The sequence below is a fragment of the Dysidea avara genome, chromosome 3 (assembly GCF_963678975.1).
Source record: "Dysidea avara chromosome 3, odDysAvar1.4, whole genome shotgun sequence".
NCBI lineage: Eukaryota > Metazoa > Porifera > Demospongiae > Dictyoceratida > Dysideidae > Dysidea > Dysidea avara.
In genome coordinates, this window is record NC_089274.1 from 20827858 (window position 1) to 20844982 (window position 17125).

Genomic DNA, 17125 nt, shown 5'->3' on the forward strand with positions numbered 1-17125 from the left:
GGAAGTAGTGTTATTCTATTACATTCAGGCAGCAGGATGGGCAACGCGGAGTCGCTTGAGGACTGTACGGAGCCGATAGAAACAGCTAATTCGAGCGATGAGCCGTTGGCATCTACTAAACCATTTGATCTTTCTGTGCTACTGGACAACGCGAAGCTGCAGCAATCGCTAGGGAGTAGCAGGTACGTGTGGCGGTTCGTCGTAATCCATAGTATCACGTGATGTGTGTAGTGAACCAGTGGAAGGAGAAGTACTGAGACACAGGGATCAGTTGTTGACATGGTTACGAGGCTTGATAAGGAACAATGAGTCTGTAGTGTCATCACTTCAGTTTGCAGAGGAGGCAGTGGGGTTTGGTGTGACCCGGAAGAATGCTGTTGACTTTTTCAATTCTGTGGATCGTTATGGCAGTGGGCAGTTGCAGTGTTCAGCCCTAGTCAGTGCACTGCAAGAGTCTTCATCACGTAGTATACTACAAGCATGTAGTCCTTGTATCATAGCCCCTGGGGCAGTGGATGTATATGGTGAGAAGGGCAAGACAGATAACAACATGGGATCACAGTTGATGCAGTTCTTACAGCGTAACAAAGCAGCTAGCGACTTGCTGAGCTTGCCAGGTTACGAGGCTAGTTTGACACAATTCTCATTACGGGAGAAGCTGGTTCATAGCCGCTATGTTAACTGGAAGAAGACCGATGAAGAACAGGATAAACCTGGTGACGAACATGGGCAGCAACTAATGGACATTAAAAAGTGTTATAGTAAAATAACCGTCTCTTCCAGTGAGAAGAGTATCGACAATCTCCTTGACAGCAACTCTAGCACTTATTGGCAATCCAATGGGTCACCACGACGCCACTGGATCAGGTTTCACATGCTACCAGGTAACTAACTTGTATTTGACCAAATAGGGATTGTATACAACATGGAAGCTGTCCCTGTGGTAATCCCCTGCATGGAGAGAGTATGGGGGTGAAGGAATTTAACAACATATGCATTCCCAGCTGCCATATTGGTTGGCGACATCAATGTGTGGGCAATTCCCCTTATTTACATAGCCCCTTAGTAGAACCACTCTGTATGGCTTATGATGTTAGAACACACTTATATTTGTGTTGATTACAAAATGCTTAGTAGAGTGGCATAGTGTGAAAGTTGTATCATTTTTGAGAAAAGCATGAAGCTTTCCATGTCAATGGTACTCCTAATGACATTCATTTATAGTGCTATTGCAGACTTGACCTTTGCTGACCTTTGTAGCCATTTTATACTGAAAAATTATCATTTCTATCTATCTCCCTGAGTCACTGTTATAATGTCATCCAAATTTTTTCTCCTTTCTCCACCTTTTCAAACACACTTTGTGTAACAACTTTTAACAGGCTGTAGGACCAGGTGTCCTACAGACCTTCAGTACTTGTGCTGTAAAGCCTTAATAAATAAACTAATGTCCATTTGGTTCCACAAGGGGTACTTTGAGATAAGTCACTCTCTAGAGGATATATATATATATATACTTGAAATTGGCAAGGAGAAAACATCCTGACTGCCTGGCAGACTCCTGTAAGCGTTCAAAAAGTGTTAATCGGATGGCTGCAGGTTCGAGGTCCAGTCATGGATTTTTTCTCCTTTCTCCACCTTTTCAAACACACCTTATGTAACAACTTTGAACAGGCTGTAGCACCAGGTGTCCTACAGACCTTCAGCACTTGTGCTGTAAAGCCTTAATAAATAAATTAATCAAAGCAACAACTTGGCTTTTGTTGAAGTCAATAGCTCATTCCATTCCAAAGTTATGATCATTTTTTGTCATAACTTAGGAATGAAATAAAACCGAGTTGTTTCTTTTAACAAGGCCTTTAATTTGAAACAATGTTTAATGGTGTAAAATAATGCCTCAGGGAGTTTAAGACAAAAATGATGAATTTTCAATGTAAAAATGGCCATAAAGGTCACCAAAGGTCAAACATGTGATGGCACTATATCAGGGGTATTTGATAAGGCAATATGGCCCAGTGTGAACACAAAATGATCCACACAACTCATAGCTTTTGCTCCAGCACAAAACATAAGCTGATTGGCCCAGTGGTATAATACTGGTGGAGCAGCAAATGTGTGGGTTGGGCCAATTTGACTCAAGAGTTGAAATACTTATCAAAAACCCTGCACTATATCCAAAAATAAAATTAACGTCATTGGGAGCACAGTCTTTGTGCCAAGTTTGATGCTTTTCTCACAAAGTGCACATAATGACCATATCTATACCACTCTAATAGCTCTTGGGATTATGAGTAAAATTTTAGTCAGCAGAAGTGGTAGTCATGTATTGTATTTTCCACAAATCAGAAAAGTTAAATGTCAAGGCAAATGGTCATTAATTTCTTTTTGTTTGTTTCATTTATTTGCAGAATTTTTCACTGCTGGTTATGCAGCTACATAGCTTTCACATTCACTCGATAATATTCTGCGATATTCATATGCCTCACAAAATACGCAAAAGTTAGACGTCTGCAAAAATAACCAGTATATGCTAGCTACATGTGCATGAGTACATGAAAATATCATTTCATGTGTGTCCAAACTTTACATTAGAAGTGATTGAAATGGTTACATCTGAATGAGGAATCTGTGTGTGTGTGTGTGTGTGTGTGTGTGTGTGTGCGTGCGTGCGTGCGTGTGTGCATGCATGCGTGCGTGTGTGTGTGGCTGCCCATCATTGGTTGGTTTTCATGCGAGTCCCATTCAGAATTTTTGTTCAACTGACAACCGACATGTAAAACACAGTAATGACAAAAATCACATGATCATTAATTGAATTAATTTTGGCCTGAACTTATTAGTAGGGATCATGGAGGTAATATCACCCAAAAAGTAACTTTAATTTCTTTCAGAACAGTTTGGCAGTATCATGTTAGGCATTATCAAATCCAACAATACCTTTACAAACCCTTTCAACAAGTTTCCATACATGTTTATTTAACTGATTTCAATATACTATGTGACAAAATGACTTACTGCCAGCCAAGCATAATTCGTCTATGGCTATGGACTTGATTTCTTCACTGTTCAATGTCATTTTGGCTTGAGACGTGCTTTTTTGCCAAATGTAGCAGCTACAATGCGTGTATCATAGACCTTTATCCTCCTTTGAGTTCCATTTCTTTCTCCACTACCATTCAAGTTTTGTAATGCATCATGGCTTTATGTTGGCTATCATCCGTAGAAAGATTAATTGGCAAAGGTGCTTATTGTACTGTATAGTTTCAAGGGGGAGTGTTTTTTGTTTTTTTTGAGGTTTTGGGAGGATAATAGTCCAGTATTTCCTGTGTTCTAACCCATACCAGGGATCAGTTCCATGTGGTTTACATGACAATATAACCACGATGTTTTAATGTCATCACACAAACAGTTCAATTTTCAAACGGAACTGAAATCCCGGTATGGCTATTATATGTACCATGCTTTCATGACAATTTCGCTTGGCCTATGCCTATGCAGTGATGTTCCAGGCCAAAGAAATACTTACTGGCTTAAACATGTCAATTGTACAGCTTATTTCAGATAGTTCTACTCTTGAAGTTACTGTTTCATTGAGCGCATAAACAAGGTATGTGGCTGATAATACATAATACATTGTGTGCTTGCTATAATTCATTATCTGGTGCATGGAATTCTCAGCTCATGTTTGTGTGAGGGCTGACATGGGTTGGCTAGTCCATGTTGAAAGTAACCTGGGACAGTGTGAATGTGGGGTGATGTATATTGTGTGCAGCAGGGAGAAATCTTGTATTACATCATATGATGTCATGTAGGTGTGATGATCAAAGAACTGGCAATAACAGTTAACCAATCAGATGACAGCTACATGCCCAAGAAACTTGCTGTTCTTGTTGGCAATAGTGAGGGTAACCTTAGAGACCTAAAGGAGTTAGAAGTACCTCGTAATTTAACGGGGAAATTTGTTGTTGCTAAGGGAATCAGGGCCTTCCGCTACGTCCAGCTGAGTATCAAAGGTTGCCATAGTGATGGGTGCGATACGCGAATCAGAGGAATCTCAGTTAAGGGATGCAAGTAAGTGGGCAGTGATATATTATCGTATAGCCTAAATATTTTGAGGGGGGAGATTTTTGCTGTTTTGGGGGCTATCAGCGAAACTTTAGCCTTGAAATATTTAGACCTCCATATAGTCTAATACATTTTGGGAGTGTTTGTAAATCTGTGACATTGCTCAACTTCAAAATATTTGCCCCTCGAAATATTTAGGCTATACGGTATTGGATCATGTAATCATGAGTTCATAAATACTAAGAGTATAACTAAATTGACACACACAATGAGTTGAGCTCACCTTTGATCAAATTAATCCCTCTATTGATATAGAGTACTGTTGATAAGGTCGAGCCTTTATTTGCCTTTGTTCTGAGAGCAGACTGAGGTGTTACTTACCACAGTGTGTTCACTGAATGTATTCCAGTTAGATACACTCTCTATGCAATATTATTTGGTGTGATTCACTGCAGGTTTGTCGAAGAAAAGAAGCCGCAAGTAATGGACACTTTGGTTGTGTGGCACTTGTCGATGTTAGCGTCTACTGCACAAATGTCATTAAGTGTGTCACCCACCCTGAAAGACACGCTAATTAGCCAATCACAGTAAGTGATGATACGCCCCTTAGTTACCATGGTGTTTATCACATGATCCCCTAGTATGGCATTTCAGCAGCTGAAACCGTTGATATTATCATCATCATCATCACAGCGACCAGATTTTCTGTCCTCATTTGTGCTAGAGGAAATGAGTCGTTTCCTGGATACTCTATGTAACCTTGATGACCAAGCTACATCCCATAATGTAAAGTCCCTTGAAATGTTACTCTATTTCTCTGTTGCTAGTGGAAACATGAACAATATTCTACACACACTTAGGCTACTACAAGCTGACCCCACCCAAATAATGGGTGTGGCTAGTCTCCTGCATTCATTGGATGAGGTGTTACTACAGAAGCGGCAGGCACATGCTGACCAGCTGAAGGTGATCATTTCTAGTTGCTCTGGAGGAAATGATGACCAAGCAGAAAAGATTTTATCCAATCAGATGAACTCTGGTACAGCATACAACAGCAAGAGCGGGAAGACAGACATGGTGGTTGTTATCAAGGATAAAGATGGAGCCCAGTTTGAGGTGCACAAACTGATTATTAAAGTTCCTGCCGGTGATAATGGTGTCAAGGAGGGATATGTGTTCACTGCTTCATCACCTGATGATGTGCAGCAATTAGAAGCATTAGATCTTAAAGAGGACACAGCTACTTTAAAAGCTGCCATCCACTTCACGATAGACACTGATACTCACACTGCTGAGGTTACCATAGCAACAGCAAAACCAGACAAGTTGCTGGTGATACGATTTTTGTCAGATCAGTCTGCAGATCATGCGAGCATCCATTGTGTGCAGTTGTATGGCTACATGTTTACGGAGCAAGAATTGTGGTACAGTGAACATCTGCCTGTGTCCTCCCCTCTACCACCCTCTGGGGAGCCTGTTGCCAGTAGCAGTGTTGTTGAGGTCATGCTGTCCATGTTAGTTGGCCTAGCACAGGATCGTCAGGTGCTATGGCGACGGCTATCCCGTAGTCAAATGGACACGACATTATCGGTTGAGGCTCATTTGGAGGTAGAGCAGCTGTCACTGCAGGAGGTGTGGCTACTGTACCAGCAGCTGATTGGTCAGAAAGTGGCAGTGAAGTGTTTACAATTATTGCACTGTTGTCTTCCATTCCTCGAGGCTAAGAGGAAACCTGCTTCAAATAGTGATAAAGACAACAACATAGCAACTGAGGTATTGTCTCATTTGTGTTCAGTAATGGATAAACAAGATGATGATGTCGTTGATGATGTCACTAAGAAATTGTCTCATGACATCATCCGTGATGGGATTGTTGTGTTCTTCCCAGACTCTGCTGCACGTAGAACATACCTCATCTCCATGTTGGATAGTGTAATGTCTGAGGAACTGCCCACTTCATGGTGGCTGAAGTTTGAGGCTCTTTGTATCCACTTCAGTAGTCAGGACCCTAACTCATTGTTAGGATTACCAGTGACAGATAAGAACAATTCTGAAGTATTGGCCATCCTCAAGACCATCATCACCATAGCAACACGTGATGCAATGTCCATGGAGACAGCTCGTTGCTCAGACCTGGTTCAGTTGCTAGGGTCATTACAAGCAACCCTGCTCTTTTGGTGTCACAAGAACTGGGAAGGGCAGGAGGCATGTCAAGCCCCACTTGTTAACCAGTATGTCATTCAACTGGCAGATCAGTGCCTTAAGGTGATTAATGCCTCAGGTTAAGATGTATGTCATGTCCTCAGGGGGTGATCATGGCATTAACATATCACATCCTTAGGGTGCTCTTGACATATGCATGTCATGGAGCATATTATATCCTCAGGGTATTTGTGGCATGTCATATCCTCAGATTGTTCATGACACACCTAAGCTTGTTGTGAACATACTGTACCATTTTCTCGGTGTTTGTGGCATGTCACAGGTGATCAAATAGGGTTTTAAGTTCAAAGACCATAAATTTTGAGATAACACCAGTCATTACGCATACGCCTACACACATTTGCACACATGTGAACACACACAATCAATTTGACAGTTTCCTATTAGATCCATGCCTTATATGAATAATAATCAGGCCAGTGGCTCTTTAAGGCTTTCATAGTTCTAGAGTAATTTTATTTGATAACATTTTCTGTTCTACTATTGTAACGTCTCTAGGAGTGATGGGATATTTGATCAAAATTCACACAAGGTGGTTAAATTTAATTTTCCCAAATGTCTGCTGTATAGCAAGTACAGTGGAATCTCAGTTATCCGGACCTGGAATCTTGTTTAACCGGACTACAGAAATGAGACTAGAGTAATGACTGTTCTATTAGGGTAGTTGAATAATACAGATATTTTTACCAGTGTTCTTTATACTATTACACGGTTTCAGAGATATGGACAGACTTATGGACCACCCCTGGTCCCAAGGGTTTCAGATAACTGAGGTTCCGCTGTGCTGATAATGTTTTTTTTTGTTAAAGTAAATTACGTTTTACTGATATCACTGTAATGACCATGCATGTTATATTATGTGTTCTTTATTTGGTAGGTGCTACAAAAAGTTGAGACTCATGATGACAAAATGGCAGCCATTAACCACCTGCAGCAGTCACTATTAGCAACAGTGTTGCCACAGTTACTATACCTGCTCAACCCTCTGTTACAATTCACTGAGGTACAGCCGTACATCATGCGTAACCTGTTTCCATTAGTAACAGCCATAAACAAGTTGATATCAGCGACCCCGGAACTGAGTATGGGGCTGGAGACAAGTGGGGCGGACTCAGAGTCCATAATAGACGTTGTTATTGTTGAATCTCCACACAACTATCACAATAGCACAAAGATCTCACAAGACTACAGTTTTGATGAAGCATCTCGGCTGGTCATAGAGTTTGACACTCGGTGTACGACTGAGGTTGATTGTGATGTGTTGACGTTTACTACTCCCCAGGGGAATACACAGCGTTGCCATGGTAAAGCGGGGTCAGACAACTGGCCAAAAAGCTTGGAGTTTACAGGTGGTAAATTATCGTTCTCATTTGAGTCAGACAGCAGCAACACTGAGTGGGGATACCGGTTTTGTATTAAAGTCTACAGCAAGCTTAAGAAGAGTTTTCATTGGCTGTTTGACCTGCACCTGTCATTGTCACGATTACTAGGGCAAGTGTGCAGTTCAGCGTTATCCGAGCCAGCTGTTACCGATGACAAGGACAAAGCTAAACAAGAAGGGGAAGAGGTGTTATTACGCAGCGACGTGTGGAAGACACTATTCCGAGGTGGTTACCAGGTTGGCAAGTTAACAAGATCTCTATCTGGTGCCCACTCTACTACACCCAGTGAGTCAAGACTGAATAACTACTTGGTTGACATGACAACAGGAGAAACAACATGTTCTTTGCTAGAGCAGTGTCGTCAAGGACAGACAGGTCAACTCCCACCACAATATGGTGGTGAAAATGTTGATAAAGCCGTTAACGCCATTTTTGCCTCTCTCATTTGGCACTGCCAAGACCTTCGTGAGGAAGTGTCAGATTTTGGTAAGTATAAAGTTTAACTGTGTATGATGATCTATAGCTTGTGTTGTGTGTACCATTGGCTATCTGAACCAAGGTGCAAGCTGACGGCCTGGAATAAACAAGGTCATTTTTTTACTTACTAAGTTTTGATCAACTAGTCTAATAGAACTAACAACTCTAAAGTCACTATGTGTGGACAGTTGTATAGCCAAGGGTTTGTGTGTGTGTGTGTGTGTGTGTGTGTGTGGTAATCAGACATTGAGTAATGTGAATTGCCCTCTATATTGTCACTGTGTGTTATTATTGTATGCTATTTTTAGTTAGTATGGTTGTTGTTGTTATAGTGACAGCTATGATGCCATCCAAGCTGTCTCCACAGTTACTGAAGGCATATCAGATAGCACAAGACATGAGGCGAGAATTAGTTGAGGCTCGTCGTAAAGTTGTAGAGGAGCACGAAGGGGAGAGTAGCTCTGATCCAGTCAATGAAGATGCTCCAATTATTGCCTGTTATGAGAAGGCCATTTTTCTACTGAAATTCTCCGGCCTTACTAAGGTAACTGGTGCTAATATACAACAGGTATCTCCATCGTCAAGGTCCAGTTGGTTACGCAAATCCGTCCAATGGCGTAAGATGGGATCATTTGATGGGAAGTCTAACAAGTTAACCCACCAAGTGTCAATTATTGAAGAAAGCTCTGAAGAAATGGATCCCTCAATTAAGATGGTGCTGGATTTTGTGAAGGATGAACGCATTACTAAGGACCAAGTCCAGTCATTGCTACAGTATCGTCACAAAAGAGCAAAAACTATTGCTCATGTGTTCATCTTCAGTGCTGATTTTCTGAGAGTGTTTCTGCCAAACATCTTCCAGCTGCCAGCTATTGTGTTTCTACAGCAACTGTTGTCATTGCAGAAGAGTTTTCCACCGCACTATGCTTCTAAACTAGATGGGTGTGGTCTAGAAATAGAAAATGAGGTTCGTAAGGCTTACTATGTGCTGTTAACAAGATTGATTGATGCGGTGAGATCTTGCCGTTCACAAGATGCCAGTGGCACTTTCCCTCCATCTTACTACCTGATCAAGAGTTACCTGCTACACTTGTTAGACATGAACTGGCAAGAGTATGATAATCTGTTCATTTTAGAGCAGCAGTTGCCCGAGTTGTTCTTAGAGACATCCATTACATCATTCAAGCCGACAGAGAAGATAGATGTGTTTCCTATGGAAACTGAATTGATGGAGCGTTACCAAATGCAGTCACAGATGAAAGAAATGCTATTGGAATTGAAGAGCTTCAATAAAGTGTTGGAACACTTCAAAGACTTTGATCCCCAGAAAGTATGAAAATGTGTGTGTGTGTGGGGGGGGAAGGAAATTTTTAACTGTATTCAATAAAGTTTCGATGTCACTTACACACAAATGTGCACGCACACACACAGAGTTTAATCACATGCTATTGACCCCCTCAGGAACTACACTACTTCCTGGTTACAGCAATACATGTTGTTCCTAATGTAATCATGGTAACCTGTGATGGGTGTGGTGCCCGGATAAGCAGCCAATGGTATCGCTCACTAGAAGTGAGCGAGAACTGTGATCTTTGTCAAACATGTTTTAATGGTGAGATATGATTGGTTTTATTCTGACATATTTGATTGGCTTGTTACAGATGGTACTGGCAGTCGTCCTGATGACCACAAGCCAGAACATAACTTTATCCGTCTGGGTCGCTTCATCTGTGATGGTTGCCGTATGTTAATATGGTCCCATCGATTTCATAGTAACACTAGAGAAGATTATGACTTATGTCTGGGCTGCTACCGAGCTGATGGTGGACTAGGGGACCAGTGGACTTATTACCCCTTGACACTTCAACCACTAAATGACAAGCGCAGTCCATACTACTCTACTAATCCAGGTGTGTGCATGTGCGTGTGTGCGTACATCACTAGGACAAGTACCTCTTGGCTTAAACAATTCTCCCCTACTACATGAAACTGTACTTATAACACTAGCTGGTTTTGGTAACATTTGTTACAACCTGTTACCTGGTAACCCTTTTACAGAGGAGTCAGAAGGCATGCTACTAGAGAACAACTCAATACTCAAGCCGGGCAAACTGACCAATATCAGGACTTACAATCATCAACATGCCTTCCTACTGTTCAGCTCACTGTGTCTTAACATATCCGGCACCTTAGCAACCAAGAGATCAAGTGAGTATAATAATGGTATGTATCGTGTGATCCACATTATTGTAGCCACTAGCAACCAGGATTACCGTCAGTCTGCAGTCAACATACACCTGAGCTGTTTGAAGTTGTTGACATTTTGCCTCAGGGCTAGTCTGTGTGGAGCAGCAGGTATGTTGGTTACCATGGTTACTATGCCAAAAACAGTAACTTTTAAGAAGATTTGTGTCATGTGAGCTGGAAAAACAGTTAGTTTGATACATTAAAAGTGGCAAGCATGGATCAGTGAACCAGTTCAATTACTCCAATAGAACATACAGCTCTAATCAAACAGTCTAGATAAGATATATCGATTATTGAGTGTCATATAGGTATCACACAGCCCTAGTGTTATTGTTGACACATTGTACTAATGCTCTGTAATTACCACTTCTCTGCAAATGTTTACCGGTGTAAGCAACTATAGGCTCATGACATATATGCTAATAATGAAGCTAGTTAGTTGTATTCAGAGATCATATCTGCCACAAGACTGTCATGACCCAGCAGCAGATGGATTATGATAATTGTATGTTCTATTAGAAAGTTTAACAGAGCTAGCTGTGTATAAATGAATAGCTAACATTTACCCGAACACTTATCATTGCATGGGGTTCACATAACTGAGGGTCTACTGTAGTATTAATAACCACACTAATACATCACACTAAGATTACACAGTTCTGTTATCCACAGATAATACAGCAATGATTAAGGAGAAAGAAAAGCAAGCAGCAGCATTGGCAGCAGCTGAAGCAGCAGCTAAAGCAGCTGAAGCAGCAGCTAAAGCGGCTGCTGAGAAAGCTGATGAAGAGAACGATCATAAGGAGAGTGGTCAAGATGATGGTAGCCAGGGAGATGGTAACCAAGGAGATAATAGTAAAGGAGACAGTGCCCAAGGTGATGTGAAAAAGAATGATGGTAGCCAGGGAGATGGTAAGCAAGGAGATAGTAAAGGAGACAGTGCCCAAGGTGATGTGAAAAAGAATGATAGTAGTCAAGGAGACAGTAACCAAGTTGATGGTAGTCCAAATGACAACACTATCGATGCAACTGATGGTGATAAAAGCAAAGCAACCCCAACTGATACCACGGCAACCCCAACTGATACCACGGCAACCCCAACTGATACCACGGCAACCACAACTGATACCGTGGCAACTACAAGTGATATCGTGGAAACTGCAACTGATACCATGGCAACCACAACTGATGCCACAGCAACTACAAATGATACCATGGCAACTACAACTGATACCATGGAAACCACAACTGATACCAGAACAACTACAACTGATAGTACGAGCATAGTAGCAAAAGGAGATAGTAACAGCAGTAGTTCAGTGACACTACAAGGTCAGCTAAGATATTACAAAGTTGTGAGCTACTGTTCTTACAGTAACATACTTTAGATTACCGTACTTTACTTGATTAAATGCCACGGCTACTATTAGCTTAGTGTCAAAAATTGATGTAGCACAACAACTATTCAACAACAATTGTTGTTATAAGCAGAGTATGAATGTACTTACTTCATGTTTAGTGGTAGCTCTAGTACATTTCACTATGATGTGAACTATAGGCTAAAAGGAAACTACAAATGAAAGGTATGACCTCTAGATACATGATGTAAAGCGATTATTACTTTTCTTTACTGAAAATAATACTGCAGGATAGTGTACCTACCCTCCTTAGAACAATGGAGGATTTTTGATTCAAATAATAGCCATGTAAGGGCAACCACTATTCAAATGTGGGGACTATTTAGGGTGCAACATTCAACCAAGCAAATAAGTATGCTGTAATGTGTAGTCATTAATGAGGTATTTAAAATGCAACAGATACCGTGTAGCTGGAAATTTTCGAAGGACGAAACTTTCGCGAGTAATCATAACTTCTTTAAAATATAATTGTGAAATGTTTCAGGTTTATTATACACATAGTAATTATCTTACCAAATCTATTTTCTAGACTTTTGTGAATTAAAAAACGTAAAAATCGGATTTTACACAATTTCACGAAAGTTTCATCCCTCAAAAATTTAGTACATGTGAGTAGGTATCTAAACAAATTAGGTCACAACAGTCATTTGTAGTGCAAAGATGTCGTTAGATATCATCCCTGGTTTATAAAAATCATCTTGATGGTATCATTGAGTCAATGTAGTGCAAAGATGTCGTTAAGATATCATCCCTGGTTTATAAAAATCATCTTGATGGTATCATTGAGTCAATGTAACACTAAGTTAACATTAATTCAATCAGTAAGCCACAGGACTGCATGAGAGACATGTGCTAGTTGTGTGTTTTGAATATTCTATGGGGTGACTGCTCTATTTGAGTATCTCCATTGCACGTTTATTAGACATGTTTAGGTTTTATAACTTGTTACTCCAATTCATTCCCAACTGCAAAAATGTTGAGTGATGGGTAGACTAACTGCAGGCTAAATATCAGTGTGTTCCCGTTAGCTGTTTTCTCTGGAAGTGGCAATAAATTGGTCTTTTCATGTAATAGTTCATAATTGTTATTACCTCTGTAACTGTTTATCAAGTTTCAAACCAAAGCAGAGATTTTGCTATGTTAAAGCAATTGGATAATGTACAATGTATATGTATTTTATTTTTGTAAATGTGTAATCAAAAAAAATCTTACTTAAACTTTGTGAGAGCTTGTACCTGGGAATTGCGGAGACAATTTTTTTCAAATATGGTATGTGGACTACTACTGAAAATGGAGGGAATTCCACAGTAATGTCCCGTTTGAAGAAGGTATCATAAAGCTACGTATGCGTGAAAATAGCCCATTTTCACATAAGGACTAAGGAATGTGGTGGTTAATAATTCTAATTGCGATTGTGCAACATCTAGTGTCCATTAAAATATATTGAAACCAAGGTAAGAAACCTTCACAGGAGCCTAAACTGTACCATTTATTCTTATTATGAGTAATACAGTGGAACCTGTGTTACGGTCACCTGGATTAAGCGGTCACCTTTACATAACGGCCATGGTCACGAGGTCCCAAATATTTTCCCATATAAATGTATGCATGGTGGTCTGCATTAAGCGGTCACCTGTCTAACGCGTATAACAGCCAACCAAGAATTCGCCTATGAATCATTGTATACATAACTTCATCCTTCGTATAGCGGTCGCTTCCTTTTATGGTGGTTTGTTGAGGGCACCACGGCACCGTTTCAATTAATGCGCAATTATCAGGCTTCATTACTTAAATGTATTCAGTAGCTATAACCAACATTCATAACAAGCTCACCTTACCCTTTCTGTATAAAGACTACCCAAAATTATTACTTTATTGCGGTTGGCGCGAGCCTCTTACTCATTTATAACGGTCATAGCTACTAAAGTGCTGCAGACCACCTTATGCAGGTTTTCTCTATAACAGCCACCTGTATATAAAAGCCAGATATATCTGGTCCCAAGGTGACCATTATAGACAGGTTCCACTGTATTTAGGTTGTTAGCATCGCAATGGTATACAGTTTGCTGTGTTGTAAAGCAGAAAGAAGGCAGAAAACTCTAGTGATTTTGTTTTCAGCATGTAGAAAGTCTACCTAATGGGGAAAACATTGTTTCTACATACAATGGACACAATGCTATGCATCATAGAAATAGGCAATGTTTCACTGCTGTGATTCCATCAATACTAGGTAATTATTTAACCCAAGTAACAATGCCTCGCTTAAGGAGAGATGCAAACTTTAAAACTTAAGATATCACTGTAGTCTGTTCACATTCACCTAGCCCTCATTTCTTGTTAATAACTCTTGTTACATGGGCCAACTGCCCGAATATTTAGTAGTTCTGTGAAGCCCTTTAAACACTGGAACTGTTTATCAAAAAAGTGCTTTGATATGGGCAAAACAAGTGAGTTATGAGACTTTAAAAGCATCCCACAGGTTTAGTATAGGCAATTTTACAACATAAAAACATGCTTGTTCGGGTACAGAACCATTGGAAATGAGCACATGTATATCACTGTATTTGGTGGGGGATCAGGTGAACACGAACTGACTGTACCAGTTGACAATCGCACAGCAAATCTTTCTATTTTTCACATCATTGTAGCATAGTGGTTGCTATAAAAGCACATTCTTATAATAAGAATAAACAGTATGGTTTGGGTTCCCATGAAGTACTAAAGGCCTCCCTAAAGATACTGGATGTTGTACAGCTCTTAGTATTCATTGCCATACTGTGAATACTTTAGATTGTGTGAAAATGGATTATTGTGTTACCGTTAATAGCACACTGGTGTGGTGCACCGACTTCTTGGTCCTCATGACACACTACCAGTAGTTATTGCTATAGTGATGTTCCTTAAACAATGAATGATACCATTTGCAGATCAGCGTACCACACTACAGTCATTACACAGTGTGACATCTCAAGACACATCCACTGACCCTGAAACAAGGAAACACTTTGGCGAGGCTGAGAAACATTTCTCATTTCACTCATTGGAGAAAATTCTTGGCTTGTTAGCATCTATTATACCCAACGAGTCGTCGGTAAGTCTGCAAACATGCTAGCCATACACCCCTAATGAACTACAACCCTTGCAGCTGTCCAGTTGGAGCAGTGCATCACGAGTATTTCTTGTGGACCGGTTACTGCCTGTACTTCTGAATGTAAGCCACTCTGTTGACATTAATCCACAACAGCAGCTACAAGCAATCCTATTGCTTGCAAGGTATATCAGCAAATTACAGCCACAGGTATGCCTCTTATGGATCATGTGATCTAGTGATGATGTCATTATAGGATGGTGATAAGATCATTAGCAAGGTTGAGTCATGTGATCCTCCTGGTGAAGTCACAGCAGGGGTTTCCCTAGTACGACACTTCTTTAGCCTCGGGGCTGACTGCCTCAGGAAGTCTGACTTCAGTGGTGCAGCAGCTGTTGCTGAGGTGTTGAACATACTGAGTGAAGTGACTGCCTGGAAGAATGTGGTTACCATAGTAATCAGCGACTGCTTTAATGTCCCTCGGGTAGGTCATGTCATGTCATGTGGTCCACCATCTGATCTATCCCTTCAGAAGGTGGAATTGTCTTCCTTATTTGGTCTGATGGTAACAGGGGGATTCCCTAATTTGCTGAGGATTGGATGTGTTGTTGAGGTAACTGGCTCAGAGGATGGTAAGGCCGTTGTCACGGATCTGTCATCTATCCAATCAGCTACCATTGTTAACTTGTCATCTCGTGTTGTCAGCGTGGTGAGTATGTCACTAGTTTTGTCACATTGTGTCACTACTTACTAGTGATGTCACACTGTATGTTATTGTTGCTTTAGGTACCTCGTAAAGACCTAGAGATGACAAAGTCCCTAGCAGGATGTGCTAACACTTCACAACTCAGTCACATACTACGTCTACTAAATCACATTGTTGTTAAGAGAAGTGACAAATCCCTTCAAGCTGTAGAGCTCAATTGGATGACTAGTTTATTGCTGAAGAGCCTGTACCTCATCCTGCAGGTTAGGGTGTGTGGCTGATAGTGGGTGGATATGGTTATATTGTTTGCAGGATGGTAAAGGAAGGGAAGTCATAAGAGCAATATTGGATGCTAATGTTCTACCGACTATTGTCCGATTAGCTAGTTTGCCAACTCACATGAGTCAGAAATGGCTTCTCTCTGACCTTGAGGTATAGTTATATAGACAATGTTAATCTGATCATGTGATTCCATCATCAGGTGCTTGGTGTGCACGTATATCACCCCAGTAACGATGATGCCACTGTGGCCTCGTCAGAGTCAGAAGAGGGGACTTCCACTCAGACAGCCCCCATGGTACGGTCATCATCCATCAAAGAGAATGATCCATTAGTTGGCGTGCCTGACAATGTCAAGGAGATCATCTCGGTAAGCCAAGCTATCACTGGAGCCACTCCCCCTTTACCTGCAAGCTATACAGAACATGCAGGAAGTGTTCAATTGCTCAGCAGCCATCTTGAGGGCCATGTACGAGCTAGCTGAACAGAACCTTGAGAAATGGATGGAACTAGTACAGGGTTGCTATGATGATGGAGCATTCAAGCCGAATGAAGAGGCAGTGACGAAAGCTAAGGACTGGTAAGGCAGAATATTGTAGTGGAGCACATGTTGATCACATGATGTAGGGAGCCGGCATCAGTACAAGAAGTGGTTCAACAGATACAAGATAGTGCCAACGATAATGGAGTGTTGCTCTTCACTGCCATAACTACAGACCTCAAGTGAGCTACTACTATCCCAAAGGATGTCAAGTTGACACCCAGAGCTTACATGCATAAGCTCCTTGTCCTGTCCTTCGTGGTCACATTGGTGGCCCCAGAAATATGCACTTGTTTGATAAACACAAATACCATTAGTGACAAATTGGTGACTGCCACATGTCATTGTTGCATAAGCCTTCAGTTTCCCTTTACAAACTCACACCCTTTTAAAGTACACATGAATAGAACCCAATATGAGATAATTACATAGTTCATTGCGTACTTCTATGTTTGGCTGCAGGAACATGACCGCAGCAGAGGAGTCAAACTCTTCACTGAAGGTGCAGCTGATGGGAGGAGGGGCTAGTGGAACTAAGAAAGATAGTCAGGTTAGAATCATGTTGTATATCATGTCATTATCAGTGGGTGTTGTATCATTACTATAGCAACAGGACAAGGATGAATCGCATGAACTGTTGCAGACGGAGCTGAAGAATGACACACCCTCCACAAGAGAAGAAATGTTGAAGGTGTGACT

The 17125-nt window shown here is 40.9% G+C and overlaps 1 protein-coding gene across 1 annotated transcript in view; it reads left to right on the forward strand.

The window, feature by feature from the left end:
- LOC136250110 (zinc finger ZZ-type and EF-hand domain-containing protein 1-like) overlaps positions 1-17125 on the forward strand; it is a 20190-nt gene continuing 3065 nt past the window's right edge. Inside the window, exons 1-23 of the mRNA XM_066042274.1 lie at positions 1-182; positions 232-884; positions 3813-4071; positions 4521-4652; positions 4707-6330; positions 7166-8156; positions 8480-9477; positions 9609-9759; positions 9809-10057; positions 10206-10355; positions 10401-10502; positions 11067-11726; positions 14740-14903; positions 14958-15110; positions 15157-15384; positions 15433-15609; positions 15687-15869; positions 15919-16038; positions 16088-16255; positions 16308-16465; positions 16513-16608; positions 16889-16976; positions 17034-17117. Of these exons, the coding sequence (XP_065898346.1) occupies positions 37-182; positions 232-884; positions 3813-4071; positions 4521-4652; positions 4707-6330; positions 7166-8156; positions 8480-9477; positions 9609-9759; positions 9809-10057; positions 10206-10355; positions 10401-10502; positions 11067-11726; positions 14740-14903; positions 14958-15110; positions 15157-15384; positions 15433-15609; positions 15687-15869; positions 15919-16038; positions 16088-16255; positions 16308-16465; positions 16513-16608; positions 16889-16976; positions 17034-17117 (7734 nt within the window). The 5' untranslated portion in view covers positions 1-36. The remainder of the gene's footprint in view (positions 183-231; positions 885-3812; positions 4072-4520; positions 4653-4706; positions 6331-7165; positions 8157-8479; positions 9478-9608; positions 9760-9808; positions 10058-10205; positions 10356-10400; positions 10503-11066; positions 11727-14739; positions 14904-14957; positions 15111-15156; positions 15385-15432; positions 15610-15686; positions 15870-15918; positions 16039-16087; positions 16256-16307; positions 16466-16512; positions 16609-16888; positions 16977-17033; positions 17118-17125) is intronic.